The 13,830-nt window shown below is 39.4% G+C and overlaps 1 protein-coding gene across 3 annotated transcripts in view; it reads right to left on the reverse strand.

Annotated features, from left to right (window-relative positions):
* Positions 1-47: 47 nt before the first annotated feature.
* The window catches only part of PPARA (peroxisome proliferator activated receptor alpha), a 35,602-nt gene continuing 21,819 nt past the window's right edge, over positions 48-13,830 (reverse strand). For 2 of the 3 annotated variants that reach the window (XM_050323314.1, XM_050323311.1), the window contains exons 5-8: positions 13,051-13,189; positions 10,748-10,950; positions 7,495-7,942; positions 48-7,326 (exon numbers count right to left, since the gene is read on the reverse strand). In XM_050323314.1, coding sequence (XP_050179271.1) covers positions 7,079-7,326; positions 7,495-7,942; positions 10,748-10,950; positions 13,051-13,189 — 1,038 coding nt within the window. In that variant the 3' untranslated portion in view covers positions 48-7,078. Of the gene's footprint in view, positions 7,327-7,494; positions 7,943-10,747; positions 10,951-13,050; positions 13,190-13,830 lie in introns of those variants that run through there. The other variant, XM_050323315.1, reaches the window with a different exon arrangement.

Consider the following 13,830-nt stretch of genomic DNA (forward strand, 5'->3'; position numbering starts at 1 on the left):
CAGTAAGCTCCTTTCCTGGAAATAAAAGATTAGCACAAGGCAGTAAATTCACTTTTAAAAATACTTTATTTTTCTTACAACCGTTAAGGCAAAACCGTATTTCAAATTAAGTTGGTTTACATTCAGTCTGAAAGAATTACTTTTTTTAAAGCACATAGGTTCCTACCAGTCTCTATACAAACACTGTGAATTCAACCTCTTATTTTTAAAGACAAAAAAAATCAGAATGTAAAAAAGAAAAAAATGTTTAGTTCAAGTTTTTTCATCCTAGATCAGTAGGCTGGTAACATTTGAGAAGTGTCATTGTATTTAGCTAAATGTAACTGTTACATTCACAAGTGTAAGATATATATTCGTTCCTAAAAATCCCTGTGAGACCAGAGCTTTAATTTGTCCTTGGAAGTGTCATTTGCATTGTTCTGACAGAAAGAAACTTGGGAACTTGGCTTGAATTAGTGGGTTTTGCTGGGAAACAAGCATTCCATGAGAATTAGGTTTGACTATTCCTTGCAAGAAATGTCTGCTCTTTCTAAGTTCTGTATTTACTGTAATTAAATGTAACCCAAAATCTCTAAAAATGAATGACTGGAAACAGTGAGCTGGTTGGGTTTTTTTTTCCTCTTTAATATTGATATTTTGATTTAGTGAAACACTCATTAGCTCTAGTGATTAGGGTTTGGCAGCATTAAACACCCTGCTTTTTTTTGTCATACCAGCTAACAGACCAGTTAAGATGTGAGAGGGGGCCTTAACATCATGACATAATTAAGCTGTAGTGCTGCATTCCTAAAGAAAATTCTGAGCAAGTAGGAAACAGCAGGAGCCACACAGGATGCAGCTCATCCCAGAAGCTCCTAAAACAGATTTTGTCCAGCTGCTGAGGGAGAGTTCTTGTGCAAATGTGTCCTGTTGGAACATTGATTAGATTGGTTATTACCACAGAAGGAACCAAATCCATAAACCTTCCTCCTCTCCTGAGGGCCAAGGCACTGTGTCGCATGGGGAGATGCTGTGTGGGGACATGCAATGGGCCAGGCGACTCAGTGTGGGCAGCGCTGCGTGGTGTGTGGGTGTGTCACCCCCTGAGGTGTGGGAACTCTGCCCGGCTCTGCAGCACATCCAGACAGACTGATGGCACCGCACTCCAACACAGCAGGATAGCAACATGCTGCTTGTGTACTGCTGCTATTTTGGTGGGTCAGGATTTTTCATCCTCCCAATGTTTCTAATTTCAAGTATAAAGAATGCCATGAAACTCCATGCACTGAGCATAAGGCTGGTGTCCTTACCATGATAGGGATTATGGTACCTTCATATCCAACCTGAGAAAATATACCAAAATACCGAAAAACAACTTCAAGTACCTTTTGCTTAATCTTGCGGTCCTTCCTTAAGATTGAACCTGTAATCAGAGTAGTCTCTTTCATGCATGCTGTCTATGCCCTGGCAGAGGCAGCTCATCTGGAACTGAGGTCCTTGCGATAGGAATTCTGTACCGAAACATCCTTGCAATGGAATCTGACAAGATCAGCTGACGCAATCAGTGAAGGAGATCAAGAAAAAAAACAACACCCCAGCTTCAGAAGCAGAAAAAAGATTAAAAAAACCCCTGTAAGTACATTGGAGAAAAGAAAGGAGGAAACACCCTGCCTTCCTTCGGGAGGGCTCAGTTACACCAGGTCTGTGTCACAGCGTAAAGTAGTGGCTCCATCAGTCCCTTTCACACGGTGTTTCTCACTGCCAGCACGATTGAGGGAGGAAGTGGCTGCAGGAGAGCACTGGGAATCCAGTAGAGCTTGGACAGACATGACACAAACACCTCAGAAGACAACACACCTCTGTGGTGACACCAACCAGGTGAATATATCAAGTTGCAGCAATTTGAGGAAATCAAATTTTCTGTTACAAATAAAAGGAAGTACAAATGATTGCTAGAGCATTTGTAACAGCTTGTGCTTGTGGTAACTGCTGTGTTTGGATTACAGCAAGATAAAAGGTAGATACCTTTGAAAGGTACCTTTGTCCCTGTATTTCATTTCCTCAGCAGGATGCTGTAGGCACAGACTGTCACACCTGCATCACAAGACACAGAATCCCCATAAGCAGACTCTGAATTCACTTCTATTTATAATCCTGTACTCCCATAGGAAAGCCAATAATGGCATTTCAGCATTTTGTTTTGCACTGCCAAATCATGGGTTTGAAAATGCATCTATAAAAGCTGCCGCTCGCTGTCAGGGCAGGTGGCAGGGAATAATCCTGAGCACACATTGTTACTGCCAGTGAGCCCTGAGTCAGTTCCTCCAAAAACACCAGTGCTGGCGCATGAACTGAATGCAGCTTTTTAGCTCTTTTCAGACTTCAAAGGAAAACGAGCTACCAGGCTACAAAGCAAAGATAATTCAGTTCTACGAACTACATTTTGGATTGGTGAACTCAAGTTAAAACCTTGATTTTAGGATTACAGCTCTTCCTCAACTAGACTTGCTTTTATTAAAATCAAATAAAAGGAAGTCTATGTTCTATGTGAAAATGTATTGTAAATTTTTGTTACAACTGTCAACACCAAACACTGATAACTTGTAGAATTTGTGATACTTTACAAATGATACAGCAATAAAGACCAGACAGGAATAAATAGCAATTTGACTTCACCCTCTTCATCCTTAGCCCATAGAAGTAAATATTTCCTTACTGTACAAAAGGGTTCACAAGATAAAGTATGTAACAAATATTTAAATTAAATAATTTACAAATTTTTTTTTAAGCATCTCCGTAATTAATTTAAAGTTTATACCTTGCAATTATATTCTTGTATTTTACAAACTGAAACATGAAGAAATGATATTACTTTAAATTAAAAAAATCCCACAACATATAACAATGTCAATAATCTGAGATCAAACCCGTATATAAATAAAATCTCTGGTAAAAGAAGGGTAATAAAGCTGATTAAACCTAGATGCAAAAATTATATGCAACTGATTATCAGGAAAGCACTTCAGATATAAGCAAGCACCAGATACCACACTCCACCAGATTCAACATTTCCTAAAGGACAAGGGGTTTCTGGGAAGGACCATTATTTGTAAGACCTTATGCTTGAACAGTATCACAACAGCTGCAAATGCATTTGTCAAATGCAGTTGCAGATTTTCAACTAAGTCACGGGGAGCTTTTCAGAGAGGGACAGAGTTGAAACTGTTCCTCTGCAGCCACAGCGGGATCTTCCTCAGGGGCTCTGCCTGAGGTGGTTGCCCAAGTTTGTCCAGGCTTTCCATTAGAAATAAAGAGGAAATTCAAATTCAATCATATGTGCCCCAGCGCTCGTGATGAATAAATCTCCCCAAGTTTCAGCAGTTTGAATAAACAAACAAATGTTTAGATGCTTATTATAAGCTCTTTGATGTGCAGCCTTGTGCCAGCTCTCTCATGAGAACGGGCTTAGTGCAGCCGCTGGTATTTCCGAAATCTGTGCAGGACAGAAACAATGCAAAACTCTGCTCTCTGGCAACACTTCAACTTTGAACCAAAGCTCAAAGGCACATGGAAATGGCAATTAAATACAAAATGTGGTTTCTTTAAATGCTACAAAAGATGCAGTTTCTGTAAGCAGAAACTTTCCTATGATGTGCCAATTTGTTTTAAACAAAAGTGGGATTTGAAATTTAAAAAGATACAAAGTAACTGATTTTTTAAAACAGCACGTTTAAAGAAAATATTTCAGGAGAGAAGAATGAACATCAGATTTCCTTTAATACTGGGCACAAACCCTTCCTTTTCTTCCTTTCCCTCTGTCAAAATACCTAGGGCACACCAATAAATAAATACATAATCCCCAAACAACCCTCAAAAATGGGGGAAAAAAAAAGCTGTAAGTTTGCTGAAAACTTATGTTATACCATTTTTTCCCAGGATATTTCTCTATCCATCTGCTCTCTCTTGGCTTAAGCTGTTTGTGGTGCCTGGTTGCTAACCCGAGTTCTTCTGTGCTACGACAGTAAAACAAGTTATGCTGGTAAGAATCTGATCCAAACTGTACCTTTTAATACATTTTAAATCCTAAAATCTGATCACTTTATTTCCCTCCATAGAAGGGGTATTTTAAAATACTAGATGATCTGTGTACAGGGCAGATGCTGAAGTAATAGATCAGAAATAGACTAGTTCAGATTCCAAACTTTAATAAAGGACACAAATTGAGTAATGTTAAAATCTGCTTGGCCAAAGCCTGCTGCAGACACCTCCTGAAGGAGCAAATGCAACTCCTGAAAAGCGTAATGTAGAAATGAAGAACTTCTTTTGCCCATTAATGCTCAGGAAGGAAACTGTCAGCCTTGTGTCACTCTTTCAAGTGACTGTGGGAATGTGCACAGGGCAGCAGTGTAGGCACTGGAACCCACTCTGTGTTAACATCTTGTTCATATTTTTGTAATTCAGAGATGTGTTCTTTTTTTTTTTTTTTTTTCCTCTCATTAAAGGTCTGCAATTTGATTTAAAACAGAAATAAAACTTTAGTGTCCAAGGAACTAGTCAAATATTGCTTGCTGGTTTTCAAACAACAAAAAAATATTCGCTTTTCTAATGCTGATTATAGGACCCTGTAAAAAGCAGCTGCTAAGATAGCTAAATGTTATGTCTTACACTGTTTTCAATTCTTTACAGCTCTGCTGAGAATTTAAGTATTCTTAAATTATTAAGTTTTATTATTATTAAACATTTAAATTATTAAATTTTCTGTGTTTTTCAAGGGTTTCACTAAAGTGTTTTAGCCACTTTTGAGAACAGGAGAAGAAAGAATGGTTATTGGCCACACTGACTGTGTCTGGTTTTCCTGAGGACCTTCAGTACACCCAGACTATGGAACACAACTTTGAAGTTTGCCCTTTGCAAAAATCTGAGCTTTGTGGGAAAAAAAATTCAAGTTACCTTTTTTTTTATTTTTTTAGAAGATAAACTTAACAGCTGGTTGCTAAAGTTTCAGTATGCCAGCCCAGAATGACAATTTTTTGCATTAGCAATATTGCATATCAATTATTTCCATGCTGGATGTTGTAGGCCTAAACCCCACAGCTCCTCGGTGCAATGGGGCTGATTAGGAGGATGAAGCAGCAGCTTAGCTGAAATCCTGTCTGTGTTTCTGAGGGCACTCTGCCTGCTGCTCTGAGACACTAAGGTCAGCCCTTTTCTCACCCACAGGTTCCTGGCAAGGCCAACGGTCCTCTCGATGGAAGCGTTTGAGGCCTGTTTTTCCTGCTGCCGGTTGGCAACAGCAAAGCGGAGGAAGTTTTGTGCACCTGCATTTACTGTTTCTATCCTGCCCTAGATGGTCACAAAATGTAAGGCCTATGCTTCAGTATTTTACACTAAATATACCTGACACTAAAGCCTCTGCTCATGACCCTCCCCCAGATAAACCCCAAGTTGCCTTTAAACCTGTAATTTACCCAGTGTCCATAGGCCTGGACAGAAACATTGGCAGCATTGCCACTGAAATAAGGATCACAGTGTGATGTTCTTACTTCATCAGTCTCACTCAATTCTTGCAGTGAAGACTCTTGTGTCTCCAAATGTGCTACAATTAAACAAATACAAAGTGTCCTCCTGTGCCACTGAAAGCTTAACTGTAGTGAAAATGCTCAGATTGACTCCTGAGACCTTGGTGCTATGAAACAGAAAGTAAAATTAGTTATTAATAATGTGAAGTTACCATATCAAAGAAACAAAAAGAAACAGAAACAGCAGTGCCTTGCATGCAGCTGTCAGTTCTGGGCAGTACTCTTTGAGGACAGAGCCCTTAAAGAAGTGAGGCCGTTTCCTTATGGCTTATTTTGCATCAAGACTAAGGTACCATTGTAAAAATCAGAGTTTATCTTAGGAACACGACAGACTTACTCTCATCTGTGCTGTCTTTCCTATTATTACACGGTCCAACACCTACAATCACTGTTCTTGGTAATATTGTCACCTTATCCCTGAGGACAAAACAACATAGCAAACACTTCTATCAACAAGGCCTAAGAAGGTAATATATCCAGGTGGATAATTGGAAAAAATGAAGCAGTGTATTCTTCAGAAGAGTAAACAGGTCCAAACAACTACAATACATCTTGTCAAGGGAGAAGGTGCTTTTCCTATCTAATCATTCTTTCAGAGTCAGCTATCACTGCAGCAGAATGCTATGAAGGTGAAATTCTTTTTTTTTTCTGGGCTGGGATCAGATTTTTTGATCTCTCCAAAACTCTTGCTAATTCAAAACAGTATTTCTACTTCAAAACTGCATCTTGAGCTATAACAAGTTCTCCAAAATATATATGGCATATGACATTTTACCTCAGGAACATTTCCACATTTCCTTAAAATACTTCTGAAAAAAAAGGATTCCATCACTTTATCACATTTACTCTTCAAGAAACACCTGTTGGAGCAGCTCTGCAGTATTTTAGGTAACTATTTGGATTTTGTTTTGTTTCATAAAAGAACCGTCTTTTAAACATGCTAATCCTAAGGTATGCCAACTATATGAAGCTGCACATCATCTAATGGAATTAAAACAGCAGTGGATCAAAGGTCTTTCCAATCTTTTAGAAGTGTATGAACAGTAATATTCAGCAATTTGCTACACCTGGACTAGGAAAAAGTGTTAGCTGGTTTTAGTAATTACCATTAGGCAAAAGTGCATCATCTTTCTGATTGTGCATACACCTGGAGGGAAATTGCTGAATTTGTTATATTAATTCTAAAATGACTAAGCCAAGAGGAAATAAAATTTTGTTCATTTCTGTTACTTAATATTCTGATTTATTCCACAAATATGTATTCCTTACCAATCTTCAATTTTCAAAATAAAAGAACCATTGTAAGACACTTCATTGAGCACTCTGACCAGAATTTTTTTGCAGAACTCTTTCAAAAGAAGGCAAAAGATCCCAAACCAAAAGAAGTGTAACACTCCAGTTCCCCAGTCTTAGACTTTTCATGCTCTGGGTTGAGTGAACAGCACATAATTGTGCAAGTAGTTTTGCTCCCATATGTATTTCTGTGTCTTTAAATATTGTGGAAAAAATACTAAAAATCCTTAATACATATCCCTGTAGATTTCCTGTAGTAAAGGGTGTAAATGTGCATCAGATTCAGTCTTCTTGATTATCTGAACGAGCTGAGCATGCTCTGTGACAAGCTGTCGGAGGTCAGCCATTTTTTGGAGAAGTTTTGGGAAGAGGAAGGTGTCATCAGGATGGTTGGTTTGCAAGTGAAGTTTCAGTACGTGCACAATGCTCTCCTGCATTTTTTCAATGTGTCCTACATTTACAAGACCAGGACGATCTGTTCTCAAAACAAGCAAAAGAACACATGTCATAATTTTATAATGACTCGTAAAAGTATAGTTAGAGGTAGAACTGAATCTTCAAGAAGGATTGAAGCTTTTCCATTAAAATTTTAAGGGGAAATTTTAAGATGTACTGCCTTAGACAACAAATATGTAATGCTTACCTCCACAGCAAATGATTGCAGCAACAAAAAGAGATATATCACTATCATCCAAATCCAGTGCATTGAATTTCATTGCAAAATCAAATTTTGGCTCCATTATATCACAGAATGGCTTTCTCAGGCTTTTCAGGAACTCCCGGGTTATAAAACCGTTCCCATAGGCTACCAGCATCCCGTCCTTGTTCATCACAGACGCCAACATGGCAAATATGGCTTCATAAACTCCGTATTTTAATAGTGTCACTTGATCATTCAAGTCAAGGTTGGAGAAGCCAGGGATGGATTTGGCAAACTCAGTAAGTTCTGTGACGGTTTCTACAGACGTGCACTGGCAGCAGTGGAATATTCGAACTTCTGCTTCCTTGTTCTGAATCCCATTTGCTACCAATTTTGCCACCAGGGTCTTCTCTGCCATACATAAGGTATCCATATCATGGATAACAAATGGCTACAGAGCAAAAAAAAACCACTAATGTAGTTATAAAATAAAGGCTATTAATCATTGGCTTCCTAAAGAATAGGAATTTTAATAAACTTTGATTTACATGCTAATCAGACTCCAACTACTGTAAACCCTGAGCTCTTTCCTATTTCTGCATCAGGAGAAACACTGTATGACAGAACTACAAACTGCAATACCTAAAAAGTCTTCCCTGCAAACACCACTGCAAATAGTCCAATGTAAAAGTGTCTTTAATTTAATTTGATCTAATGGTTACAGTGTCCTGGGCTTAGTATGCATATACCCATCTCAGAGCAAGTACCAGAAGGTTCACAAAAAACTTGTATTACCTTCTCCAGAAGCCTAGGCTATTCTGCCTACACTCCTATCAATTCCTAAACTAACTACACCTGATGCACATTGTGACGCTTTCCTGAGGTATCCTAGGAGGAATACAGATAGTCATTTCAATATAGGACTGCAGTGTGAACCCTGCATTACTCCTGTTTCGCTATCAGATTTTTAGAAACCATATCCCAGCTGTCCCACCTTTCTAACTGCAGCTGGTGCTGAGTCATCTCTAAACACAGAATACCACTAGAATGTCAGATAACACAAAATTTGGTCTTTTCCATAACCCCTTTTGTTTAGAAAGGTATGTGCATTACAAACTGACAAGCCACTCTCTTAAAACGTCCTATGAAAAGCAGCTTTCAGCCTTTCTTCAGAATAATCAGAACTCAAAAATATTTTGATACATATCTGCAGAGCAATAATCAAAACAAAGGGCAATCCACTAAAGAAAAACAACAAACCCCAAAGCTTCCCAGCCTAGCAGAGTCATGGCAACTGACTTTGAACAGAAATCTAGTTCCTTTCCTCTGCTGTTTTGCTCATCTCAGATCAAATGCCATGAGAAGCACTTGGTGTTCTGTTAGAAACTCATAGGATTAATTTATTTCACTCAGAAAACTGTCAAAGAGGTGAGTTTCCTATGGTTGTCCACTTTTTAAATGCTTATGGCAACTACATATTCCACCTCTCACTAGCACAGAGCAGAACTTTCTGGCAGGTGGATATGAGTGGAAAGTGACACAGCAAGAAACCCACCACATCTCTAAATTCTTTTAAATATGTACACTACCTTATACACGTTTTGGAATTTATCATCATATCACTATGCAGAAAAGAGGTATGGCCAAAGACTTAGGAGCTAAATTTTAAAAATGACACCTTAGTATCATGAGAAATCCTTCTTCATTCTGAAATTAATTGCAGTGGTGCCATAAATTAGGATTCACTGAAATCAGCTGTTAAGGCACAGCTTCAAAAAAGGTGGGTTGCTAATTACAAGCAACAAATCCCTTCTTTTAAAATTTGTTTTACTGCTAAAAGGTCGAAAGAAAACTAAAATGTTCCTTTTCTCAAGAGATGATGAAATAGGCTAAAAACCCTCTCCTCTTCCTTGCACATTGAAAAATTTGGAGGCATAACATACTAGGTCTGATTCCTCCCTAATTTTTCCTTGTAAATTCCCCCGACACGCCAGGCACCATGGGCTGCTCAAGCATGTGGCTGTGACCACGCACATGCAAACACAAGAACTGGAATGCAGTGCTCTGGGACCCATCCCTTTACGTGAATACATATTGTTTTGCCTTATGGTTCTGACAGGTGGTGACATGTAGGAAAGGGACTTTCTGCAGAAACCCACCCAGTGAGGTGTTAAACGTGGTATTTACTGTAGCCTTATGTCAGCTTCTACCCCCTAAAATGTTTAGGCCTGTGCTTAATTTTACACATCTCTTTAATCCAATGAAAAACCTGGGATAATTCATATGTCTCTCTTTTAATGCAGAAAGCTGTAGGCTTGGCTAGACTAGACTGCAATATGCCAAATTCCATAATGTGGAAGACAGCTTGCTTGTAATTTTTATAACACTCATCCCCACACTTACATGGTTTTCATTACGGCATATGAAAACCTCTTCCCTGCAAATTTTTACTGAAACTGAAGTTGTTGGTAAAATAAAATACTTATCTTCTACATGTAAGTAACAAAAGTCACAACTGAACCTAAATAAATATGCAAAAAATGAAACAAGCCAGTCCTTACAACGATTATACACTCTCCTGTGATAGAAAACAAAAAGCAGTTAGATAGCATTAGGTAGACCTTGGCTATATTATCCTGAAAGAAAAATAACTTCTACAGCATATGTGTCTTCACGACCTCACTTCTGCCTCTCAAAGTAACTGTATAGTAAAGAGCAGGAAGCCTGGGTGAGGAAATGGCCAGCACTGTCAGTAAAAAATTACTATCTCCTTTTCTTTCCCCTCCTGCTATTAATATTGTTCTGATTTTAAAAGAAGTCATGCAGAGCTCCTGTACAGCCTACAAGATAATAGTATTTATTCTGACATTTGTGACAGAAAAACATTATAATTTTTTTCCACTGTCATAATAGGAAATTAATTTTGAACCATTTCCCCCATATCAAGAGCTATTCACATTCAGATGTCACTTTGTTTTTTGATTAATAACTAATTTTCATTCCCATGTGTGTCTGTTACAATTTAATTTTATGAGTTTCCACTTACATGTTAATTACCTGACTTTCCTAAAGCCTCTTACTGTTCTGATAGGGGTTAAAAACAACCATATTAGTATAGGTATTCTTTTTGAATATTTCATGTCTGTAGGAGCGTAATATTTATTTTCTAAAAGATTTGCTAAAGAGTTTAACAAATTGTTATGATCACCTTATGTACTTGCCAGCTTTATCTTAAAGTAACAGAAAAAGTACTTACCGGATTGTTATTGGTTTTCCCTGCAAGGATGATTCTGGCTTTAACCTTGTTCATATTGAAGTTTTTCAGGTAAGCATCATGAATTCTTTTGGCAAGTGATTTAAGATCTGCCATTTCTGAATCTTCTACATAATTTTCACCTGTTAGAATTTCTGCTTTCAGTTTGGCCTTCTCAGACCTTGGCATTCTTCCAAAACGTATTGCTGATGGGAAGATATAATTGTAAAACAATCTTAAGTTATAAAGAAATTAAAGGCTTTTACCATTGCTGATTAAAGTAGTAAGACTTTCTGTCTAGAAAAACTGAGGTAGAGGTGAAGAAATCTCCTCTTTTCCAACACAGTTAGTGGTGACTAATACACTAAACTGAAGGAAATCAGATGTTTCAGAACACAAACTGGTATCTGCAGTTAGGTAGAACACATGCCTTTTCCCTCCTACATTACCTAGGTACTTGTATTTTGTTTTGTCCTTATTGTGTTCTACAGCTCCCAGTGTGAAACTCAAAGTCTACCCTGGGAACTGCAACAAACTGAGTGAACTCCTGACAGGAGTTGGCAGAAAGCACACACACCAGCTGGAGAGCTGCAGCAGAGGCCGGCCCGGATCCCACTGCTGGCTCTGAACACTCCTGGGTACAAAGGTCTCCTGGTTCTTGGGCAAGTGGTCTTGCCATTTAGCTATAAAACAGGTGAGCCCACCTCCTTCAGTCTCAGTTTCAAACTAAATCAGCTCCACTTTAAAAAGGGCTTTGCCCATTGGAAGCGTGCAAGAGTTTGAGATGGCTCTTGCAGCAAGTTACTCATTCTGCATTTCAGCACCCAAGCAGGGACCTCGCTGCTTGGACTGAGCCATTCAGGGTACGTGCAGCATTAGCCCTTACATGTGTCCAGGGGATCTTCTCATGAAAGAGGTAACGCTAGACATGATCTGACATACAGCTGTGGACTTCAGTGGAAGTCCAACATGGAAGGCCTGTTTGGAATCTGGCTTAGGTGCTTCCTTCCCCTTACAGATGGGTCATCACAGCAATCTAATGAAAAAGTGGAAGAATACCTGCTCTAAACCAAAACATACAGTTTTACGGTCATTGATGTAAATTTAGTTCTAGCTTTTATCCAGAGAAATATTGCCAGTGTCTTAAGTAGGGTGAAACAGCTTCAAATGGATGTCAATTCCTGTCAACCAGCACAGCTCCCCGCTCAGCTCCTGCCCCTGAGATGTCACTTCACTGGCTGGCACGCTTTTCCCAAGTCTGCTGCTTCAGGATAGTTATCACTAGTCTTGCAGAGAGTCTCCCAATGGACCTCAGTCTCAGTCAGGGCTCACCACAAGGGAGCAGAACCAGAAAGTCAACTCTCCTGATGCCTTCTGCTGGGACTCTTGACTACAATGTCATAAGCAGCTTCCCCAACTATGTTCCCACCCCAGCTATCCTGACTGCATAGTTTCCTTAGGAAGTTTGTCACCTAACCCAGAGCTTTTCACCTAGCCCAGCATTTTCACCCACTTCCAAATTGCACCTGCCCCCAAGTTCAGCCCTGGCAAGACCTGACCTACATAAGGAAAGCAAACTACTGTCATCTGGCCAACAAAATGTGCTTTCTCATGGCTTGGCCTCTCCCTCTTCATCCATGTTGCTCAATAAGCTGTGTCCTGCCTCATGGTTGAAATTGGTCTGTAAGCCACAGACTTACCACCCTTATCTTAAATCACTAACACAAACAACAACATAACTTTTAAACTGGATATCTAAGTGCTCTGAATTTTTACCATTCTATTTAACAAACAACCTACTGGATTCCTGTGCCACAGCCAGCACAGATCTTCACCCTCCCCCCACGTCCACTTTCTGAACCATCTGCTCAAGAGCTTTTGCACTGTAACCTGAAAAATAACAAAGTCTGCTTTCCTACAGATTTCCATCCTACGTCATTCCCTTTCACAATGAGCTAGTTGTTCTCCTCCTACTCCTCTACAAAGCCCTTGATCAGAATTCTTCCAGTACTGAAATTTGATTCAATTGGAGTACTGATGCCAAAGTTCTGGGTGAAGAAAGCAAATAAACGAACATATGGACAAATTGACATCCAGCACAACTGTGTAAAACTCATAGTGGCACATTTGGCAGCTCTGTACCAGCTACATGAACCCACCAGGGAAACTGGTGTCCCCCGCTGGGATCTATCCCATAAAAAATTTGAGGTTCAATCCATGTGTATGAGTAAAAACACTATCCAAAAGCCTACTACCAGCAGCAGACTCTGGGTAGGAACAAACAAATTAAGGGCACTCTTACCTACCATTATGTGACATTCCAACTGAAAGGCACTTTTGAAAACGACAGTACTGGCACTTATTACGATTTTTTTTCTGAATTTTGCAGTTGCGATCACATTTATCATAGATGAGTTTTAAACGAATTGTTCTTCTAAAAAAGCCCTATAAAGAGTTTGAAAAAACAATATGTAATGTTAAAGAATGTTGACTATTAAGCTTCAATCATACAGGTAATTTTTTCTCTTTTATTGTTTAATGATGTCACTTGCAAAACAGTTCCCAAGGTATAACCTGACTAGAAGTACAAATACTCATGGTGGAGTGGTGGTCCAAGGGCATGTTCAGAATGGAGAACATGACAGGGAGGGAGCAGCTCTCAGCTCTCTCTCCTGGGGTAAATAACCAAGAACCCAGAGTACCTTAGCAGATCTGCACTTAGGGATGAAACAAAACAGTCACATATTACTTCTGTTACTGTTCTCTCAGTGTCCTCTGCCAGAAATACTCTTCATCTTCTACAGTGTAAGTCACACACACACAGAGAATCAACAGGCTTTCTTCACCCAGCGCATGCGAGGGGTATGAGGACACAGCACAGTGCACAGAAGTGCCAAGGACACAAAGCTGAGTGTTACAGAACAGTCTATACCCCAACAGCTCTCACCACAATGTCTTGATGCTGGTTACAAACTCTGAAACCATGGGGGCAGCAAATCCACAGGCAACCCAACCTTTTGTGCCATGACACAACAACATGGCATTTAGACTGGGGGACACACCTGGCTGTGGACTGGTTCCCCACC

This window comes from Myiozetetes cayanensis, unplaced genomic scaffold (genome assembly GCF_022539395.1).
Source record: "Myiozetetes cayanensis isolate MyiCay16 unplaced genomic scaffold, myiCay2020 scf3, whole genome shotgun sequence".
Lineage (NCBI taxonomy): Eukaryota > Metazoa > Chordata > Aves > Passeriformes > Tyrannidae > Myiozetetes > Myiozetetes cayanensis.